General features: G+C 43.8%; 2 protein-coding genes across 5 annotated transcripts in view; one reads left to right on the plus strand and one right to left on the minus strand.

Annotated features, from left to right (window-relative positions):
* The window catches only part of mark4a (MAP/microtubule affinity-regulating kinase 4a), a 32,822-nt gene extending 17,078 nt beyond the window's left edge, over window positions 1-15,744 (plus strand). For 2 of the 4 annotated variants that reach the window (XM_086130824.1, XM_086130825.1), the window contains 9 exons: window positions 2,960-3,079; window positions 3,161-3,260; window positions 3,387-3,496; window positions 4,754-4,943; window positions 5,133-5,344; window positions 6,675-6,778; window positions 7,138-7,419; window positions 11,780-11,824; window positions 11,909-15,744. In XM_086130824.1, coding sequence (XP_085986950.1) covers window positions 2,960-3,079; window positions 3,161-3,260; window positions 3,387-3,496; window positions 4,754-4,943; window positions 5,133-5,344; window positions 6,675-6,778; window positions 7,138-7,419; window positions 11,780-11,824; window positions 11,909-12,245 — 1,500 coding nt within the window. In that variant the 3' untranslated portion in view covers window positions 12,246-15,744. Of the gene's footprint in view, window positions 1-2,959; window positions 3,080-3,160; window positions 3,261-3,386; window positions 3,497-4,753; window positions 4,944-5,132; window positions 5,345-6,674; window positions 6,779-7,137; window positions 7,420-8,847; window positions 8,931-11,779; window positions 11,833-11,873 lie in introns of all 4 variants that reach the window. The other 2 variants (XM_086130827.1, XM_086130826.1) reach the window with 2 other exon arrangements.
* A 3,121-nt stretch (window positions 15,745-18,865) lies between these two features.
* ckma (creatine kinase, muscle a) lies at window positions 18,866-22,715 on the minus strand. Its single transcript, XM_086131009.1, has 8 exons — window positions 22,639-22,715; window positions 21,632-21,840; window positions 21,323-21,477; window positions 21,096-21,228; window positions 20,853-21,024; window positions 19,707-19,830; window positions 19,430-19,619; window positions 18,866-19,334 (listed from the first exon to the last, which is right to left on the minus strand). The coding sequence occupies exons 2-8, from the start codon at window positions 21,822-21,824 to the stop codon at window positions 19,156-19,158; spliced, it is 1,146 nt and encodes a 381-aa protein (XP_085987135.1). The 5' UTR covers window positions 21,825-21,840; window positions 22,639-22,715; the 3' UTR covers window positions 18,866-19,155.
* Window positions 22,716-23,257: the final 542 nt, after the last annotated feature.

The following is a 23,257-nucleotide window of genomic DNA, read 5'->3' on the forward strand; positions in this document are numbered from 1 at the left end:
TGGTCTGACTGTACCGTAAAATGTTCTTTTTCTCATACGTTTGCTAATTAGCATAAACGTGGGCAAATATGTTTACCTCATACCTCAGATCTTTTAATAAATTGATAAAATAATTCTAATTTGAGTGGTTTTTTAAAATTTATTTAAAAAGATATACACAATTGAGTTAACATATTGTTCTGGCCCTTAGCAACTGTTTTAAGTTTCTCCACATGGCAGCTTCAGTTGATTTAGCGCAGTTTTGTAAGGGCAGCGGTTCAGTGCCCCCCCCCCCTTATTTTGCACCACAGACTGGTTTCACGCAACAAGGTACTATATGTTTATGGTCCGCCAAAGCCGTGGCGCAGAGAGACTGAGCATCCCTTCGGCAGCGTCCCCGCGTTGGGTCAATGCCACCACCTCTCAAGTCAAGAAGCTGTTTGTTCGTTCGATATGCAACGCACCACAACGCCGAATTCAAAATAAAAGCTTCACAAGTGACTCTACATGGACATCGATGTCTCATCTTTTATTCTGAAGTTAACACATAAACCCAACTCATTGTGGCTGCTAACTTGACTTCGACTTTTTGAGGAGCTAACCCCCGCACAGACCATGAGCTGAAATTGCAGACGTATGTGGCTGTGATACGGTTGGAACACAAATGCCCACTGAGGCAAATGAGAGTACGATTGAAAACATCCTACTGCACAGTAAATCAACATGCCCTGGCTTAACAGTGCCCTTTGAATAATGGTGAGTTTGTTAGGCTGTAGTCCAGTCGGCAAAAAATGTGCTAAAAGCTCCCTACAATGTTTTGCAATGAGTTCTGGTTGCACTAGCAACCAGACACGATGTCTCTTGACTCCTTGACAAGTCAGAGGCATGGTAAATGGGGTCACAACAATTGTAACTCAACTGGAACAAAACGATATTTCCATTGTCTTTCACTGCTATTATTTTCCTAATAAAATCCAAAGAATACTGACAGAATCAAATAAAAGCTTTCTTATTAGTAGGCTTGTGGTCCATCTTAGTATGACAGCATCAAATCTTATATAATCCTCAAAGCTGCTTGATACTGGCTCTCATCTCACCAGGCAATGAATCACTTAGCGGGATGAGGATGGGTGGAAGCACTCTTTTCTGCCATCTATTATCGTAACCAGGACAGCAGGCGTGCTGTAGCCTATCCCAATTGACTTCTGATTGGTAGCTCCCTGAGCTTGTGGTTAGCCCATCGCAGGGCACACATCGACACGCAACCTTTCACACTCACAATCAGATCTATGGACAAGACTGTTCACTGAACCTCCTGTGCATGTTTTGGGAATGTGGGAGGAAACCAGAGTACCCGGAGAAAACCTGTGTATGTAGGGGAGAAAATGCAAACTCCACACAGGAAGGTTGGAGCCCGGATTTGAACTCCGGACCTCGGCGGATGTGCTAGCCAGTCGGCCACCGATCCGCCCGACCAATTGCAGCAAAAAAACAAAAACAAAACAACAATATATAAACAACAACAAAAACATTATTCACTACTAAACTGTTTGATCTGAAGATTAAAGAACAATGTTGTTGGAATTTGGTGGCCCGATGTTCCAGTGATTAGCACGTCGACCTCATAGTGCAGAGGTCATCGGTTCGATCCCGGCTCCGGCCTTTCTGTGTGGAGTTTGCATGTTCTCCCTGGGCCTGCGTGGTTTTTCTCCGGGTACTCCGGTTTCCTCCCATCTTCCAAAAACATGCATGGCAGGCTGATTGAACACTCTAAATTGACCCGAGGTGTGAGTGTGAGCGCCGATCCCAAAGCATGATGTTCCCACCACCAACATACTTCTTGGTCATTATGGAGTTCTTTTATTGCAGTGTTGCGTTCGTGAAAAACGATCCATTCATCCATTATCGACCGCTTATCCGGGGCCGGGTCACGGAGGCAGCAGCTTTAGCAGGGAAGCCCAGACTTCCCTCTCCCCAGCCACTTCTTCCAGCGCTTCCCGGGGGGTCTTGAGGCGTTCCCAGGCCAGCTGGGTGAAAACCTAGTGAAAAACTAACCTTTTGTAATTATTGCCCAAAAAGTTTAAAACCCTTTCACGCACCCTGTAATCTGATAACATGATAAGGTGTCCACTGTAGGAACCACTGTCCCTCGGCTGGTTTTACTGGCCCATAGCACATTTTCATTCACATGTGTTTGGGAGATTATGGTCACCTTGCTTGATGATGATTTATCTTGGTCTCATTGTTTATTTTTATTATTATTATTATTATTTTATAACAAACAGGGTATTTAAACAGGGGTGCATTTACTTTAAATCCACTGTACGTGAAGTGACGTTGATATTGTGTGCAGTTTAATGAGACTCGCATTAGGAGCATGATTGCCTTCTGAATAGTCATATTTTTATTCTGATTCTCAGCAAATTTTAATGCAGTACCATTTGGCACATGTATAATTAACACCGAACACACTGAAAAAAAATTAAGTGTTGAATTGACTACATTTTATTTCAGCAGATCTTTACACCGAATAAAAACACCCGGATCCCGACACATTTTTTCAGTAAATGTATAGTCAATTTAATAAATGTAATCTGGATCCAGAAAATTTTCTTTACTGCAACCACTTGTCAAAATAAATTTTTTCAGTGCTCATAGTGCCTCTTGCAGTCAACTGAAAATGACATCACACACACTCGGGTCTCAGGTAACAACCAATCACGGCTGATGTGACGTTGGCAAGCTGTCTTTGTTGCACATGAAAAATAACAAAGTTATCCAATTCATCATAGACATAATATTAACTGCTACTCTTGAAAATTGCAAAATAAGTTTAGTGTCTTTTAAATATTTAAATGGATATGAGTAATGTAAATGGGCTGTGACCAATGTTAGACTTTCTTCTTGTTTGTTGAAAATAACCTTGTGGCCCCGACCGCCTCAAAATGTTAAGCATCTGTAATCCTGTACCCATCGACAGGAGCTGAGGGAGCGTGTGCTAAGGGGAAAGTACCGCGTGCCCTTTTACATGTCCACCGACTGTGAAGGGATCCTTCGTCGATTCCTGGTGCTCAATCCCACCAAACGCTGCACCCTCGACGTGAGGAGCACCAAACACTAAGAACGAGTTGAGTTCATGTCCGATTCAAACAAAGCAAACTCACGTTTTATGTCTCTACAGCAAGTCATGAAGGACAAGTGGATAAATTCAGGGTACGACGGTGAAGACCTAAAGCCCCATATAGAACCCGTTGAAGACTACAGCGATCCGGCCCGCATTGGTGAGTCGACTGCGGCCGCACAATAATATACTTTTCATCTCTATTGGTTGTATGCTGACCGAACATGCTCAATATTGTCAGGGCGCGAGATGATTGATGTCACCGTTTACTGTTTGTGTGATTCAGAGGTAATGGTCGGCATGGGCTTCACCCCCGATGAAATCAAGGATTCTCTGCTCAATCAGAAATACAATGAGGTCACCGCTACCTACTTACTGCTGGGCCGCAAAGGCGATGTGAGTTATATACATCGACTTGTATTTATCATCTATGTATGAAGGAATGTGATGTGGTTTCTTTTACGGCATCATTTACATCCCTGCTGCCCTTGGTACCTGTCAAGTGAGATTGTCACGATTCATCGTTATTAATCTCCTACCGGTTCTTAATGCAGACTCTCAAGAAGTCTTTTAGCTCCTCTTGTTAAATGCTGTCTTTCAACGGGTGGATCAACTTCAAGGCTAATCGCTCTTGCCAAGTTACCTCAACGGTTCTGAAGTTGTCTATTTTGTTATTTGTATTTAAATATGAGCATCCAAGGAAAAAGTGCCCTTGTTAAAAATCTTTAGTTTTATTAACCAAGAAAATATCTCAACGCCTTGCAGTGGATTGGTACCGCATCAGCCATTCAGCGCCAATTACTGGACTGAATGTCACGTTGTTCCTGATAGGATCACATTGGAGCAGTCGCAGTTTCATACTGTGGAGAACTGCTTTGAGGGATTCTCGTATCAATCGTGCTCTTGTCAGGTTATGAAGAGATCACAGTTGAAGTAAAGAAACCTCTGAACCTCAGAATAGGTCGTGAGGGTGCTTGTCTGATGTGCATTGGGGGAGGTTGATCCACAATTTAGGACCATGAAAGGAAAGGCCATCTCCTCTCAAAGCTGCCATTTAGACTTCGGAACCTCCAGGCACAGCTGGTCAGCTGAAATTCATATGAAGCACATCAACATAAAACATAAAACATAACAAACTGTCGAAATTTTACCTGGATTCCTGAACAGAAAGTAATATTTTGGTAGTAGCGTTTTCTCTTGTGACTTCTCAGAGAATCAAAGTGAGCGGCCTCAATTCAGGTAAAAAAGGAGAAGTTTGAAATTGCTAATTTTTTTTCCCCAAAATGGTAAAAAAACAAGCGCTCACCTAAAGTGAAAAGATTCCAAAGCACATCTTTCATGTTGCATGGTCTTGTTTTGTTTATATTAATGAAGGTCAAATGTTAGTCATAATCAGGAAAATTATTTAACATAAAAACACTCAATATTTTACTGTGTGAAGCGAATCTTCACTTTGTCAATCGACAAATCCACAACACTCTACCTAATTGGGATGCACCTGATACATACACAATGTCCAAAACATACAGAGCAAGTCCACACCGCTACCATTTAGAGAGAAAAGATCTTATAGTGCATCAAAAATCCTCGACAGCTTCTTCGACATACCATTCTTTCTAAAGTGTCCTTCATGCATTTTGCATCTCATTTTAGGAGGGCAGCGAGGCCCGCACAGCTAGTACCCTGTCCTTGGCGCGGGTGCGACCCAGCCCGATCACCAACGGAACCAACAAACACTCTTCAACAGCTACTGGTTCCTCTTCCTCTTCCACCTCCTCCTCACACAGTAAGACACAGCGCAGTGCCTCCACTTACCACAGGCAGCGACGACACAGCGACTTCTGTGAGTATCTACTCTAACTTGTGACTTCCGAAGGTGTTACTGTTACAGTGGAGTGTGGAATGTAGCTCGTCAGCAAAGCTGGTTCGACTTTCGGTTATCCTTTGATAAGTGCACTGGGGGCTGCCGATGCAGAATACTCCTTATATGAGTCTCTTGTCTGTCTATGCGCTGCTGTCCTCCACAACAAAGGCGGACCGTCCATGCCCGTCATGCACCCCAAAAGAAGCCCAACGAGCACGGGCGAGAGGGAGCTGCGAGAGGGACGAATGCCTTCACGTAAGGCCAGTTGCAGCGTGATGGGAAGCCACAGCCTCCCCCCTTCTAGTCCAATGGTTAGCAGCGCCAACAACCCCAACAAGTCGGAGATACCAGACCGCCGTAAAGACATGACTGCCACCACAGTGAGTGTTTTCCCACTCAGTGCGTGAGGGGCCACTGGCATTTATTCAAGGACTTTCTCCTAACCTGTATCACAATAATCTTTATTGTGAGTTGGAGGCACTCTTGTAGTACAGCACACAAGCCACCATAACAAAATAGCGTAATGCAGTCATTTAGCGAAGTAACATATCAGTAGTGCGGGGATACTGATACAACGACAAATGTGCAAATGATGCGGGTATCAAGTATTAAATTCTCATATATGACCCTTTGAGATGATTTTTCCGACAGCTTTATGGTCAACTGGACTTCCAACTCAATGCCCAACCTTCAGTTTGTGACAATGAAAAGCTCTACTGGAAGTTCTCAGTTCCTAGCGGTCCTCACATATGTGATTTTGAGGTTAGGAATGGAATGGAATTAACTACCGTATTTTCGACACTATAAGGCACACCTAAAAGCATTCAATTTTCTCAAAAGCCGAGCATGCGCCTTATAATCTGATGCGCCTTATATGAAGTATCAAGTATCATGTACAACTTTATTGTTAAATGTACTGTACATACAACACAGATGAGATTTCATCCCTCTTAAACAGACAACAAACAACAAGAGGATATGTGGATTACATATTATATTATATTGCATATTATATATATATATATATATATATATATATATATATATATATATATATTATATATGGATCAATATTCAGAATTCTTGAACATAGCATTTTAAATGTTCTGTAAAGCACTTTGTTACAACTGCAGTGGTTGTCAAGGCTCGATAGAAATAAAGCTGTATTGTATTGTATTACCTTTAATGTAGCTCCATCTAGTGGATGCATAACGCAACCACAGCCACTATTGTAGCTTCTATTCAATGCGCCTTATAATGCGGTGCGCCCTATATATGAAAACAGTTTTAAAATAGGCCAATATACTCCGAAGCGCCTTAAAGTGCGGAAAATTCGGCAGTTTTTGCAGCGATAGGAGCAGAATCACAAATTAATATTTGCATGGCATCGAAGCTGAAATATGATTGGACAGAAAAATTAACCCACAAATGACAAGATTTCATTCCGACGTGTGTGGATGTTAACCCTTTCATGCACCCTGTAACCTGATAATATGAGAAGATGTCCACTGTATTCACTAACCGCTGCCCCTGAAAAGGTTAATGATAGACTACAGCGTGTTGTCAGAGTACTTCATTGACATCATCTGGAACGAGAGTTAGATATTGCTTTTTGTGCAAGACCAGTGGAATGAGCGCAACGTACATTTCATTGTCTTCGGTTTCCATGTGACAAATATGGGTTTCTCTCCCTCACTTTTGACCATCAAGAATAACATCCCTGGAAGCGCAATGACACGCCGAAATACATACGTGTGCACGGATCGCTCAGGGGCCGACAGGCACTCTCTCTTGCAGAACGGCAAAGACAACAGGTACTGCTCTGTGTTGTTGTTGCTGTTGGTTGTTTGTTTTTTTCAAAGATACACCAACTCAGGGGGCTCTATTTTCATAGACGGAGAATGCGGAAATGTGATTTTGTCGAATTTGATCGGGGCGCAGGCTTTTTTTTTTTTCCAGGTTTTGAGCTCCCCAGAAATATGCGTGGATGTCCTGTTTTGGGCATGGAAACATTTTGGTTTGATAGGACGTAAATAATAGCATATATTGCAAAGTGTCTAAATCAAAGTCAAGGTCAAAATACTTCTCGATTGAACTGTTCAACTCTTCAATGATCGCACTTGGAAATTAGGCTTTTTTTTTCCAACCTCCTGTTTCTGTTTGTTGAATACAGCTCTTTGGGCCACCGCATGCCTCCGGCTTCTCCCTCCACACTCAGCATTTCCGGGGCTGGAGCGGCATCTTCCTCTTCTTCGGACCGGTGCCGCTTGACCCGAGGATCCACAATCCGCAGCACCTTCCACGGGGGACAGCTGAGGGATCGTGGGCCTCCGATTTATTCGGCCCCGCCTACTTCACCCACGCTGTCCCACCATGATGCCAGCCCTTTGCCCCATGCTCGCACCAGGGCCACCTCCAACCTCTTCACCAAACTGACCTCCAAACTCACTCGCAGGTAACCTTTATGGTTTCCACATTATTCAATTCCCTGTGTTTAGGAATAATCTGCAATTCACGACTGCACTTCAGGTCGAGTATCGAATTGTAAATATGTATACATGTCATCAAAGCAAGAATCTAACATTTGCTTTAGGGATGGGCAACTGAAATGCTAGGGGAAGCCACAATTTTTCATCAGTGTTTTTCATCGGTTTTACGCCTGCCACCTAAAACAATATCAAAACACGATAAAATAGTCTAGCTTGGTTTTAAATAACGAATAAGAAAACCGTTATTCGTCTCACAATGGAGACATTTCCAATTAACTCATTCAGTACCAGTCAATTGTGGACCAAGTCTGAAAAGACGTTTAAAAACGTCTTTGGGAGTGAATGAGTTAAAAGCATCAAAGTTATGAAAGGAAGAAAGTGAAAGAACAAAAAGTATAGGAGCTGCTGCCAAGGCACCACTAAATCTATTCCCCGCAATCTGTTTCACAACTTAGTTTAGGTATGATTAAATACATAATTGCTAACTGTTCCTTTTAGTGGCAAATGCTTTTGGCCCACTTTTATTCTTACCAAACAGCTTTGAAAGCAATGCTCTATTATTCTTCATATGCTGTAGGCATGAAGCACCGTTTATAGCAGACCTTGACCTGCCAAACGTCGGCATTTTTATTTGCTACATCTGTCCAATCTGTAGCTAACTTTACCATTCTGACAAATAACTTCAGAAAGTAAAACACAGGCTTTAAGTATCTGTTTACATCCTGTTTTGAAATCTGGAAGTTTGTCCTCAGCTCGTGGGGAGTGAAAGGTGCTCTGAAGATTTCATGTTTTAAATTTCATCAAATTCAACGTTTTTATTTCTGTCGTTGTGGTCTTAAAGTTTTATGTGTCTCACTGTGTTATTTTAGAAACCTACTTTGGGACTACGACTAGAAATTAGCATATATTGCTAAATCCGGCGCATTTAGGCTGTTTATTCTTGTGTTGATTAATGTGCACTGTCCCAGTGAAATAAATAGAAATAAGATTGATATGAGAAGGGGAAAATCCTCAAATACCACCAAAAAGTGAAAAAAGTTTCTTCCATTCAACTTGAGTTCAACCCTGCTGGGATCCATACGTATTAGACGGTTTACTCATATTAGCATCTTTGCAATTCTGTCTGTGGCCCCGGATTATCCCGTTCCCCTCTCTCTCTCTTGTCGTCATAATCACACATGACTAATCTAATCAAACCACAGCTTTATCCTGACCACTCACTCAATTCCTGTGCCACACTCTCCTCTACCACTCGGTCTCCCGCGATTCAATTATCTCTCTTGTATCTCTTGAACCCCCCCCCCCCCTCCCCCACCCCCTCCTCCCTTCACCGCTCTTGCCCTCTTTTCTCCGCCATTGTTTCTTAATCTGCTTTCCTACCGTCGTTGCATCAGGGTCAACCTTGACCCGTCCAAGCGCCAGGGCTCAAACAAATCAGTGTCGGGTTGCACTCTTCCACAAGGATCAAAAACCGTTAGTAAGTTCCCGTGTGTCTTGCTTCTTCCTTGTGTGCCTGCACTGCTCCATTGTCTGCCTGGTCAAACGGGAGTTACGTCAGTCCATGAATGCCTTGACTGATTTTTCTGTATGGCTCCATCTGTTCATTGTTGTTACTTTGCATGATTTTTTTTCAACTACGATCTTCATTTTATGCATTTGTCATCCATTAGGTTTGAAGCATGACTTAGCACTTAGCAAGAAAGCCTGATTTGCCTTTATTATTTGTTGTTTGCAGGGTCGTTGTAATCCACAATTGAGACAATGTCATTGTGTTGTAACTCTTCATCGCTCCATGTATGCCCATATACTCTGGTTACATTGAACACACTTCAGACATTTTCATAATGTGAAAAACGGGCATTATAGACAAAAAAGCAAATCGATACACAGCTAGCCAGTCAACTCCCATTAGTCTGTTGAATGGCAAATTAAGGTCTGATGGTGTCGTGCCCTGAGATCAGGGGTGTCCAAAGTCGGTCCTCAAGGGCCGCTGTCCTGCCTGTTTTCCAGCTCTCCCAGGAGCAAAACACCTGATTCAAATAATCTGGATCGTTCTAATGCTGCCTCAGAGCTGGCAGATGAGCTGATCATCTGAATCAGGTGTGTTGCAGCCCAGAGAGATGGACCGGAGCTGGACATGCCTGCCTTAGATGATGTGACTGTAACAGGAAGTGAGACAGATATTTAAAAAGGCATGTTTGTTTATGCCCATTAATTTAGCAATTAGGCGGCACGGTGGTCGACTGGTTAGCACGCCCACCTCACAGTGCAGAGGTGCAGGGTTTGATTGTCCTTCCTGAGTGGAGTTTGCATGTTCTACCCGTGCCTGTGTAAATTTTGTCCAGGTACTCCGGTTTCCTCCCACATTCCAAAAACACGCATGACAGGTTAATAGAACACTGTAATTTATACCTAGGTGTGATTGCGAGTGTGAATGATTGTTCGTCTATGTGTGCCTTGCAATTGGCTAACAACCAATTCAGGGTGTACCCCGTCTACTGCCCGAAGACAGCTGGGATAGGCTCCAGCATGCCCGCGACCCTCTTGAGGATAAGCGGATTAGAAAATGGATGGATGGATGGATGAAAAATTGAAACTGTTTGAAAGGTTTTAGTTGATCCAAATATACCTTGTTGGTGCTTTGGGGGAAGTAATGGGGTGCGTGTCGTCAGGTTCATGAGCCATGATGGTTTTACTTCCTTTTATTATTATTATTATCCATCCATCCATTTTCCAAACCGCTTGATCCTCACTAGGGTCGCGGGGGGTGCTGGAGCCTATCCCAGCCGTCTCCGGGCAGTAGGCGGGGGACACCCTGAATCAGTTGCCAGCCAATCGCAGGGCACACAGAGACGAACAACCATCCACGCCCACACTCACACCTAGGGACAATTTAGAGCATCCAATCAGCCTGCCATGCATGTTTTTGGAACGTGGGAGGAAACCGGAGCACCCGGCGAAAACCCACACAGGCCCGGGGAGAACATGCAAACTCCACACAGGGAGGCCGGAGCTGGAATCGAACCCGGTACCTCTGCACTGTGAAGCCGACGTGCTAACCACTGGACTACCGGGCCGCCCCTATTATTATTATTATTATTATTATTATTATTATTATTAGATGCCGAGATAAGGGTTTACCAAAAAACAACAACTGTGTACTCCACCAAAAATAGCTTGTTCGAGAGGCATGTACACAGCTAACACCTGAGTAAAAAGCATGCGTTGTGATGCTACGTGTAAGCTAATGTCCATGTTTCCATTACCTTTGTCAGACAGTCAGCACTGCTAATATGGCCACTAAATATGTGCATGCATTGCTATCTTATCATCTTTCCTTTACCCGATGATGTAATCCAACCTAAGGAAAGATGGCATCGAGGTTGCAGGTTTGACTTTCCGAAGAGCCCCCTTATTCTGTTAGTTCTGTAAGAAAAGAGAGCAATGCAAGCCAGAAACATGTTACTAGTCTCTGTCTGCTGATCGCGCCACACTGCCGTTATGGGCAGTGGACACTCTTTTCTGTCCATTGATTTCGGGGTCCGTTGGTTCTGGGGCCGTTGAATCAAGGTTCCACTGTGTGTACACAGGGGGCACCGTGACATGACTTTGCTTTTTGCTTTTTGTGTCCAAGTTAAGGTACACCAGAGCTGCCGAAGTCCGGTCCTCGAGAGCCCCTATTCAGCCTGCTTTAGCCCGTCTCCCTCCTCCAATGCACCTGATTCAAATGATCAGGATTGTTAGCAGGCTTCTGCAAAGCTTGCTGATGATCTCATCATCTGCTATGTTGGAGGAAGGAAACATGTAAAGCAGTCTGGAACGGGGGTCTCGAGGACCGGACTACTGTCCACTAACGACGACACAAAAAGGAAAGACTTCTGCAGTCATGTCACATCCTCAAATTGAGTGAAAGTTCATTCACAGTGAAGCTCCGCAACACGTATGTCTCTTCCGTACACTTCTCATGCCTTATTAAGTCAGTTCATTGATCGCGATGGCAGTATTGCTTTCCAGCAGCTGCACTGTGAACGGCCTCTGCATACGTTATGTGCTCAATGTTGCCAGAGAGTTTTCATTATCAATTTGTGGTTAATGGGTTGAAACTCATTAAATGTTTATTTCATGTGTTCCAGTAATGTGCACTGTTGTACTTTAAAGAGGAATCAATGCATGCTTTAAATTGAAGTGAGCTCGCTGGTAAGGTTACATATGGCCTGCTTGTTGTTGATGCTTGCTTGTTCTGAACCTCATCTCATCTCACTGGCCGGTTTTCGGTGGCTGTTGACCGCTCCGGATTACCTCTTACATAGCATCTCTGTCTTCCAGGGTCACAAATGAATCTGAGGGAATCAGGAGATTTGCGGTCACAAGGTCAGTCAGTGCGCTTGTCACATCTCAAAGTCTTCTTTCCTGTTTTGAGTACAATCGGAGCAGTCACTGTGTCTACCTTTCCAGTTGCCATCTACCTGGGTATCAAAAAGCGTCCGAGCCCAGGGCCGTCGGACGTGGCTGGAATCTAAGAAGCAGTGGCCGGCGGGACCCTGCGGAGGTTGTACTGGCTCTGCGGGAGGCAGCACTCGGATGTGGCTGCCAGGTGCACCATGCCGGCCCCTTTCTGCTCTCCTGCACCCATGGCGTGGCAGGGGGCCGTGTGGCTTTTGAGGCCGAGGTGTGCCATCTTTCCACGGGCGCCTCCGGGACTTCAAACGGGGTGCGCTACACACGACTCTGGGGGGCACCACTAGCTTTTCGGGACATTGCCACCCAAATATCCAAGGATCTTGAACTCTGAATGGAGGGTGGGCTTTGACCAAGGGTGTGGGGATGTGGCAGTGTGTGTGCGAGTGGTCGAAAAGGTGTTTAGGTGTGAAAAGGGAAGAGAGTTTGGACGATTTCAAAATAATGGAGCGGAGAAGCGGCAAGGGGCTGGATTCAAGAGAAATAACTTCTCTCCCCTGCTTGTTCACAACTTCCCAACACGTAGACACGCACACATGCACACACACTTGCCCCTTACAAAGACGCACGCGCACTGAGGCAAGAACTCCAAGCCACCTCCCCGCACCCTCCTTCCGTCCAGTCGCCCCACAAAAGCTCAGCTCTCCTCGCTGACAAACTTCACCCACTGGACCTGGATCTGACTGAATCTAGTTCAATATTTTTTACTACTACTCTAGCCATAATTCTAGTATTATTTTTTAATTTATTGCTCGGATGGTTGTTTTGAATTCACGATTATTTTTACTAGTGCAGAAAAAACATTATGGTTAATTGTGTTTCACTGACAAAGCTCATCCTCTTTTGAAATATTCAATCTGTTCATCTTGACGTACGCTATTCAATTTTTCATACGCTTTCCGGACATAACATAAGGAGATGGGTTGGATCTGTGCCAGACAAGCAGTGGAGTGGCATTACTTTGATTAGTCCACATCGCTCGTGTACAAACGACAGTGACGACTGCACCGGATTAAGGTCAATGGGCGCAGGGTTGGCCAGTCGGAAACTGACTAACAATAATGAGTCTGTGACATCTTCAGCTTAACGAGGCTGTGGGTTTTTGGCTTCTCAACACATTTGCGGGTGCCACATGAGCAGAAAAATACTTTTGAGTGTCAGCAGAGAGGACACAGATGAGCACATTCAACAAATGGAGGGTTTTTTGTTTGTTTGTTTGTTTATTTTGTTTTCAATGCTCAACCTCCAAGTGAAATGTACGGAAACGATTTTCACATACGGTAGTTTTGCTTAAATATATTAATACCCTGGCCAAATTTGGACCTAAAGTTAATTTTTTAAATCTTTTGGTGAATAGATCTCTTGATGGAAATGTTTCTATACAACTTGTCCTCATCAGGATATGAGCTGAAGCCGATCGTAGCTGAATTTAGGCAGGCAGGGTTGCCCTGGACTGGTCGCAAGTCAATCACAAAGCAAATACAGACAGACCATTAGCCGCGGTAGTCAGATCTAACGGCTCCGTGGACTCTACGGAGCACCAAATAATGACTGTACACTGAAAAAAAATGGTTGAAGTTACTGTAATTTATTTTGTCAAGTGGTTGTGCTAAGTGAGTGGCCTGGTGGTCGACCGGTTAGTGTGTCGGCCTCACAGTGCATAGGTGCAAGGGTTTGATTCCGGCTCCGGCGTTCCTGTGCGGAGTTTGCATGTTCTGCCTGCGTGGGTTTTCTCCGGGTACTCCGGTTTCCTCCCACATTCCAAAAACATGCATGGCTGGCTGATTGAACACTCCAAATTGTCCCTTGGGTGTGAGTGTGAGCGCGGATGGTTCGTTTGTGTGTGCCCTGCGATTGGCTGGCAACCGGTTCAGGGTGTCCCCGCCTACTACCTGACGAAAGCTGGGATAGGCTCCAGCACCCCCTACGACCCTTGTGAAGATAAAGTGGATCAGAAAATGGATGGATGGATGGAATTTATTTGAATTTATTTAGTTAAGTGTTTGTGCGAAGTAAAAATCATCTGCCGACAGATACAATTTTTAAGTAAACGATACATCTGCTTAAAAATACGTAACTGGATCCAGATGATTGTATAGCATGCAGCCACTTGACAAAATAAAACTGAATACCGGTAAATTCACTATCCCATTTTTTTTCAGTGTATAAAATTAAAAGAAACTATTCAACGAAGAGGACCCAGGTGAATTTATTTCGAACCAGCATCCCTGCCGAGGATGAGCGACGGCTTTTGCCCTGTGTGTCACCTGTGTTGGATTAACTGTCAAATGGCCAAGTTGATTGCTGTATTTATGCTGCTGTATTGATTTCTAAATTTATGACAGCGGTAGTTGCACTTTAAATGGTATTTGAAAATAAAAGGACTCATATGATTGAGTAATAAAACTTGAAATAAATAAAAATGTTTCATATTAAAGGCAATAAAATCCGTCATGGATTCAATAAGAACAAGTGAATCCATGATTTAATTTTAAACTAATTTACAGTGACAGCCTTTGGCTGTTATAGAAATTAAAAAATGTTTATCATACATTTCTGTTACGACGCAAACTTGATCATTCCCTGTGGAATGATGTAAATTATTCCACAGGGATGTCAATAAATTTCGAAATGTTAAAGCAAGCAAATATTTTGCTACTTTGTCCTTTCCGACCTTTTCAATAAACCCATTATCACTTTAATGCATCTAAAATTTGGCCAGGGTATAAATAATATATGGCTTAACTGTATGTGAAACAGATAAAAGAAACTTGCAAATTGCCGGATTTCTCGTTCACGTGCTCGTTTGAAGCATCGTAATTATTCGACCTGTCCTGGTGTGTCAGACTCGACCCTTTTTTCGTCAAACGCATAGCACCGAAAGAGCAATTTCGACAGATACTTGAGAGAATCTGTCCAAACCTGTAGCTCTCATTCACTTCAACGTTTACGAAGTACGGTTTCACAACGCCGTGGGCAGCTGAAGATGTGGCAAGTATTATTTCATACCAAATCAGCAACCTTGGAAGGTAGAACTGTTGTTGCCTTCGCAACTGGTTTACTTTCAGTGCGAGGCAGCGGTTGTGCTTCACTCTGCGCCATGCAGGGGTTACCACTATCACTACCTAAAAAAAAAAAAAAAAAAAATTAAAAAAGTGGATGAGCCAAGTAGCAAAACCCATCGGAGTATACGGAAACAAACGCACTCCACCCTCTTCTTCTTGTTGTGGCACAGTATATAAACTTGTCTGTCCATTCTTGATGACTGTGGGCTGTTGCGTATAACGGGGGCGGGGGGGGGGGGGGGGGGGAGTACTTCCCGCAAAGGCATGATGAAGGCATTATGGACGTTTTTTTTTTTTTTTCGTGTTAGTCCAGTTGCCTTTAAAGTGAACTACCCCAGCGCCTTCACACAGTATATTTAAATGTACAAAAAGGAAGAGACAGAACCAGTCGCGACTGCTTTCTGTTCTTCCACCCTGTTTTTAGTGAATACCGTACTGTGATATTTACGTAGGCTGCAGAGATCATTTTTGGCTGCTGATTTACTGTTAATACTCTTTCTCGATTGTGGCTTTTCTCATGATGACACCCCCAAACCAACACCCATCATCATCCCTCATGTCCATTTTTCCTTTTCATACCAAATCAGCAACTCGATGAAACGGGGATGCCAACTTCAACCGTCTACCACCTTCAAGTTCAATCATTCCAAGAAACATCTGTTTTTGTTTTTGATTTTCTCAACCTCGAGACCCTGTTTTTCTCAATTGTACTGGGAGCCATTGTACAATCATGTTACAGACCAATGTATGACATCTTTTCATTGCTGATTGGTGTGTGCGCTTTTTCGGCCGGGGAGGAGGAGGAGGAAGACTGGGTTTGACCTGACCTCCTCTTTAGGGTGAAAAGCAATGTGGACACCGGGGGGGGGGGGGGGGGGGGGCTGTCCCTGTCCTCTGCCTGGACGTTAACTCGTTGTGGTATATATTTGCATGAGGTCATACCGACCTCAGTGCACTTTGCTTTGACTTGAATCAGCTCCTTCCAGTGGACCTTTCTGGGATAACCCCAACTCGCCACTGGAAGGCGCCAATGTCTTAAATGTGAAACGACTTCAATTTGTGGATATTTGCACAGGTACTTAATTTATTTTTTAGAATAATATCATGAAAACAGGATTTATATCAGTCAGTTGTTGACTGTATATACAATTTATGAAAAATACTATATATCTTAGAGCTCAAGGTTTATTTATAGCTAGAGCAAGAGATCGTCAATCTAATTTACAAAAGCTGTTTCTGTCAGTGACAATGGGGAAGAAAAAAAAATCAACCCACTTGCAATCCCGCATGACTTCAGTGTTTGGATTCAAAGGGAGAAATGAAATATGACGCACAGCTAGGATCGGTATGGCTGCAAGCTTTTCCCCTCTCACACATGGACAGATAGCTTTTGGGTATAACGCAGTGACTTCGCATTGTTCACTACATTCAGGGCAGGGCTCATGAGAAAGTACGCCTGTTTTTCGAAATGTACCCACATAACCTACTAAAAGAGAAAACATCAAGTGTGAAATCCCTTTTTCAATTGGGAATCGCGAAGCATTTATCTAAAACTGACGCCAATCCTTGAAAAAAAGCCCTGTGTTGCATTCAAGCCATAGAAAGCTACGCCACTGACTGGGTTGTGTATCAGGTGAAGCATCACAGTGAAACCAACTCGAGAGAGAGAGAGAAAAAAAAGTCTCAAACAAACAACTTAGTGGAGGATGAATAAACATTCATTTAAAGGTGCAATCTATTCAATTTATTTTTGAATACCTTTGTGGTAAAGGTAGTTTTGACAGCTGGTACAGTATTTTTGAACCCAGAGTGCACAGTATTAAACATGCACTGTTGTTCTTGGAAAGAAAAGAAGTTGATGTATGCAAAAGAGCCTCGCTGAGACCAATGGAAGTTTGGTAGCCTTTTCACCGCTTTGCTCTTTTAATTCCTCCCCAACTACAACAACAACAAAAAAAGAAAACAACTGTAAACTGAGCTTCAATCGTTGTGATATCTACAGGAGAACATCGAGCTGAAGGTTAATAAAATTCACTGATGTTGGCATTCTTGCTTTGTTTTTGTCGTTGGATGTGCAAACTGTCACAATCAATCGCAATAGTTTGTTGCAGAAGAACTTTTTCGCCATTTTTTTTTCTCCTTCATACACTGAATGGTTTTGAAATAACACAGGATGTTATTGTGCACTTCAATGTTTAATTTTAAGAAGGTTTGCGAATAAACTGTATTTACCATTTATAGTTTTAATGCAAAGTATGTGCAGTACGTACTGAAGTGTGTGAGCAGACCAAGAAAACAAGTATTGCCAACTCGAGGGCACTTTGAAATCAATTTCGGTCAACAGCAGAGGGCGGTATAATGTCACAATAGAATATCCTCAAGTGGATGAAAACTGTGCGGTAATTCAGTCATCTGATTGGTTGCCCTTTATGTCAATCAAGTAACGGGATTGATGATAGGCTGACGTAGTACATTCTGTGTATTAAGCACCGTTGTTTGAATGGCCGAGGCGTTTTCGACAATTGTGTGAAAGCCCGGGAGCCGCATGGAACCGGCCAAAGAGCCGCATGCAGCTCGCGAGCCGCGGGTTGGCCACCCCTGCCCTATAAACACAATTTTGTTTGATCAGGGTTTGAAGACGATCAGCAAGTGCCCACTTTGCAGCGGCCAACTGTACATCACCCGCAAGTGGAGATCTTCTTGGAGTTCCTCAAAAATGGGCTTTGCATGCGACGATCTCCTGCACCTAATCCAGCGAGTCAGTTATGCTTCCGCTGTCTAGACCGCACTGAATTTAAAGGGGAACGAGGGAAGCTGCTTTGTTTGACCGAGAATCAAGTTGGTGGTGTTCGCTCCCACAATGGCGCAAACGCCTATTTGTAACTACCTGTATACCCGTCTACGAAAATGTCAAAAGAAAGAGAACTCCACCCATGCACATAATTTGACTGCACTTTATGCTAGACTTGAGCTGGGCAGAAAAATAGGGCCCTTAATGGCGTAGTTACTCAGCTCCAGTAACGTACTGAGATGCAAACCTTGAAGTAAATAAATAGTGATTCCCACCAGACAGAGAAATTAATATCTGATTCCACTGGGAAGTCTATATCTAAATACAGAAGCTGAAAGTCCTGCACATACAGTGAGTATGTGGACATCCACAAACAGATGTTTATGCGTACACATCTATGGAGACCCAAGTGACAGTAAATTATGATATGGAAACTAAGGCCCCACCTTGGTCCTATCCCCTGCATTGCAGAGGAAAAATAACAGACCTCCCACCCCAAAAAATAAATAAACTGATCAAAATAGTCACCAACATTATCATCAAATAGACATGTAGTTAGGGTCCTCTACCAGAGGCCAGGAAGCTTGAGGGTTTTGCGCAGTATCCTTGCTGTTCCCAGCACTGCGTTTTTCTGGACTGAGATGTCCGATGTTGCAACCACTCATCCAGTTTGGGGGTCACTGCCCCGAGTGCTCCGACCACCACAGGCACTACTGTCGCCTTTACCTTCCAGGCTCTCTCCAGTTCCTCTCTGAGCCTTTGCTATTTCTCCAGTGATGAACTACTCAAGAGTCAAAGGTGACATCTACAGGTATATACTGTAAAATAGTCAACATAAATGCTAGATTTGCAATGTGAAAAATTGAGAACAGTGGTTTCAAATGTCTTCGGTGTGTCGCTGACGGTGTAGTGGTATGCTCGCCCGACTTGTGTGCACGCAGTGTGGGGTCATTTCCCACTCAGTGACAGTGCGAATGTGGGTGTCTATGGGTTTTTTTAACTCTATATGTGCCCTGTGACTGATCAGCAGTGTTAAAAAATGGATGTCTTCGGTTTCCAGTAGTATGTTAAAGAATTTGTGACACGAGGAACACACCGTTTCAGGTATTTGTTAATGGGGCATTTTTATTGAGCAGTGAACAGTTTAAATAATTCTTACTTTTTATACAAAAAGTAGGTATTGACACATTTGCCAGGAAAGCCTAACTCAGGATTGATCCTAGGATGTTACCAACCCACACAAGAGAACGTGAAAAAAGATTGTAGGAGGAAAAGCTGCGCAGAGTCAAGAGTCTCTCAATGAGCTGCTGTGTCCTCTGCACGCACACCCAGTTGGCTCGATTGCACATGAAATGGTCATGAGAAAAACCAAACAGGATTGTTCCTCTTTACTTCTGGGCAGGGATCATGCTGTCAATAGCCTCTCCCTTCTCCAGCTTTTTCTCCATCTCCACCATCAACTTGACACCATCAACCACCATCTGGACCTGCTCGACCTCAGAGGAACCCAGACGATCGGCGTTGGAGATGTCGAACACACCACCCACGGACGCGGTGTCTACGCCGCCTTTAGAGAATCACGGTAGAAGTTTTTTTAAGAGCCTATTGGAAACTCCACTGCTCTGCAGAGATTTTTTGTGGAATGTAAATCCGCATTCAAACCTGTGCCACGCTTCTGCAGACGCAGCCTGGTGAGGATTTCCTCAAACTTGGGGTGTGTGCTCAGCTTAGGCAATTTGACATGGACACCGCCGCGCAGACCGGTACCCAGGTTGGAGGGGCAGGTCAGGATGTAGCCCAGATGTTTGTTCCACATGAAGCCATGGTTGTGCTTCTTGAAGATCTCCTCAATCTGGTGACCAAAAAAGAAGGAATGTCAAAGAGGCCCCTCCCACTTGATCACTTCTTCAAAACCGGATTAGAATTTTTGTCATTTTACCTTCTGAAGGCCAACACAGAAACGCTTGAAGACCTCCCTCATGTTGCCGCCCTTCTGCATAGAGATGACGCGCAGGTGATCCTCCTCATTCACCCAGACCAAGAAAGTCTTGTTGTCATTGTGCCTTGAGATGGAGGCAAAGGGAAAATTTAAAAAAGAATCATCAAGTGACATTAGATATACTGTAGTTGTAAGTTTCGGACACAGTACAGTCATTTCTGACCACATTTACTTGGGGACTAGAACCACAGTTGTTCATTCTGTTCGAATTTGAACCAAAATATTCACATTGTCGTCACGGTTTCCCTCAGATTTATTTCATTTGACATTAGAAATTTTGGGACAGATTATCGCATCACGGAAGTTGACATATTTGCTTTGCTTTCTACGCCCATATAAAATGATGTGGTTGACCGTGTGACGCTTGTGTTCTAATGCAGACTTTCCCAACCTTTTTTGCCCCACGGACCGGTTTCATGTCAGACAATATTTTCAGGGACCGGCCTTTAAGGCCGGATAGATACAACAATATAATACGATATGACCTGCATGAAAAGTGTGGTATTTTCAAAACATCATAATAAACACGAATCATGACACGAGGAACGTCTTATCTGGCCGCAACATTCTCTGGTCGCTATGGTAACGTTTAAACGTGCCTTCAAAAGAAGATACGCCGAAAATACGTTTTGAAATAGGACTCCTGATACTGTCTATTACATGTAGCCTTCTCTTTCTTGGAAGTCATAGTCTCCTCTTCTGTCTCCTGGCTGGGCCTTTTCCCCTTCCCGAAAAAAACTTTTCAAAGACGTTTGTTTTTATGCGGTAACCTATCACGTGACCGAGAAGCGCGCAGTCACCTGGATCAAGAGTGACATACTACAGACTGACATAACAGAGAATCCGGTAATTTTTCAAAATAAAACATCTTTCAGATTCCGAAACGAATAAAACGGAAAGAATGTAAGTTATTTATTCTTTCTGTGCGGCCCGGCACCAAATGACCCGCAGACTGGTACTGGTCCGCGGCCCGGTGGTTGGACACCACTGTTCTAATGTGGTCTAAATCAAATGTGTTGCGGGTTTGGTCTATAAAGTGATTCCCTTGTCTACTGGTGATTGAAAATGGCAACGGTTCAGACTCACCAGATGCCTCTGGCGTCGGGCCAGTCACGGGCCATACCGGCACAAGTGAGGAGGGGGGAGACGGGCTTGTCAAACAGGAAGTGGTCAGCAATGAGCTGCTCCTGTTCGGCATCAGTCATGGACTTCAGGGGGTAGTATTTTCCCTTGAACTCACCATCCAGGCTGGTCAGAGCTGGTGAGGTGTGTATTATTAGGAAACAACAGGTTTTGAGTTTATATGTGTTTTGATGCACTCAATCGTACCCTCAACGGACAGCTTCTCAATGATTCTGCGCTCGCCACGGCTATTGTGGGGTGGCAGGGTGAATCCCTTGATGCTGCGGCCAGTACGGACACGGCTGGACAGAACATAGTTGGGGTCCAAGTCATCACCGCCCTATTTAAAAAAAAAAGTCATGTTTGGGGAAAATTCTGCACACGTGTTATTAATACCCCTGTCAAATTTATTTTTGGTTATCTTCAATAAACACCTTTAGGTTCTCGAAGTTCAAGTCAGTCTTGTGGACGTCATTGGGGCCGTATCCACTATGGCGGTCGGAGATGATGGGGTCCAGCAGATCTTTGAAAACCTCATAGGACTCCTCATCACCAGCAACACAGCCAACAGTCATGATGAAGGGGTGACCTAAGGAGTGAATTGGCTCATTTTAACCCTTTCATGCACCCTGAAACCTGATAACATGATAAGATGTCCACTTTAGTAACCGCTGTCCCCGAAAGGGTTAAAATAAAATCTTACTGATTGACTGATGCATTTGACTAGCAAATAATTGTCATACCGGGGTTGTCAACACCAGTCTGAATGACATCATCCAAGGTGAAGCCACTGGGTGTCTGCTTGTCCCTCAGCTTGCCATACATTTCTTTGGTCAGAACCTTGGCCATGTGGTTGTTGTGCTGGGACAAGTCAGGATACTCCTCCTCAACTTTATAGTTGAGCTTGAAGTTGTTGTGGGTGTTTCCGAAAGGCATGGTTGCTTTTCTAACACTGCGGAGAGAAGCAAACACAAGATGGCTATACGTCTTGGAAAACACAAGTAAGCTGATATGATTAGGAACTGAAAAATATCATGATATGGAATAGCTCAAAAGAGACAGGTGCAGTCGTTTATGTGGCTCTGAGGAATCCTGTCTCACACCATTTCCAATGTATCATATGTCCAGTTAAAATAGAGTTGGCTGGGAGTGATGCGGGGGTATTTTTAGCGTCACCGTGTCTGCCCGCAAACCATGTCTCCAAATTGTCCTCAAGATATACTCCAAGATGCCACTTAGCAAATTCACAATCCTGTTCTCATTATGCCGGTTAACATGTTTGGCGAGCATGCTTTTTCACACATAAAAACAGCTTCAACATTTGTTTCATGCACACACTGTTCACCCTGTTGGGATCAAACTACATCAACGCTAAACTGCTGACAGGTGGCAGCAGTGCTTTTCTCTAGTCGACTACAGAGGTAACACGTTATTGTTGAGAGAACAACAAATTACACATAACTTTTGTTGAACAGCAAGACCTTTTTAGATGTATCGAGAAAGTCACGTTGTAAGTCAAATGGTCTTGATCACCCTAAAAACAATACAGCATACAGTACGTTCTGGCACCCTTAAACCATTGCATATGTGTCTTTCAGTCAAAAATCACCCTATAGCGTCATCGCAAAAACCTTGTTAAAAGAGTATCATTGCTATCTGACATTCTCATGTTTTGTAGACTTCTCAGAATCCTCAAATATGGTATCTTCATCCTCCTTCCTGAATCGAACTAATAAAATGCCATATTTACCTGCACACTAGACAAGATTAGAGGTAACAGTCCTTGGGATCAGATCCTGTTCACTGCGGCCAAATTAGGGGTCACCCAGTTTTGAAGGTCTTTGCTCCCTGTTTATATACTGGGCAGACGCTCAACCATTGGTCTTGCCATTTTAGTGCCTGCTCCAATCTGATTGGCCAAAGACTATGCACGAATACTCTGATTGATGCACACTTTATGACAGGGGCACACCTCGGTCAGCTGAGAAGGGCGCCCACAGCTGTAGCGTCACCCCCACACACACACACATGCACCCACCCATACACAGCACCAATGGATGGTGAGAGTATCTGAGCAATGAGGGGGGTCAGAAGGGTAGACGTGTCACCAGGGTAGGGGAGGTGAAACACACTGAAAAAAGCTGAGTTGTTTTTTTTTCAAAGCACGTCACACCAGGGGCTTGGTGTCAGGTGTGAAAGTTGGATGGGATTGATGGACTTTTTCCATGAATCCATGATGCCTTATGTAAATACTGCTCAAGGAAATATTTAGCCCTCAGATCACTGTGGTTTTCGTCTGCAGCAGCAATGCTCGCTGTGCGAGCTCATGTTGTCACTTAATACCTGCTTGGTGGCACTCCCTCAGGATT

Source organism: Hippocampus guttulatus, chromosome 15 (genome assembly GCF_054856545.1).
Source record: "Hippocampus guttulatus isolate MCC_2025c chromosome 15, RoL_Hgut_1.0, whole genome shotgun sequence".
NCBI lineage: Eukaryota > Metazoa > Chordata > Actinopteri > Syngnathiformes > Syngnathidae > Hippocampus > Hippocampus guttulatus.

Excerpts from the sequence above, each read along its gene's own strand:
- ckma (XM_086131009.1), bottom strand. The coding sequence starts at position 21,824 with ATGCCTTTCGGAAACACCCACAACAACTTCAAGCTCAACTATAAAGTT. Across the intron at positions 21,025-21,095 it reads TGAGAAGCTGTCCGTTGAGG|CTCTGACCAGCCTGGATGGT; the intron begins GTACGATTGAGT and ends ACACCTCACCAG. Across the intron at positions 19,831-20,852 it reads CCCGACGCCAGAGGCATCTG|GCACAATGACAACAAGACTT; the intron begins GTGAGTCTGAAC and ends CTCCATCTCAAG.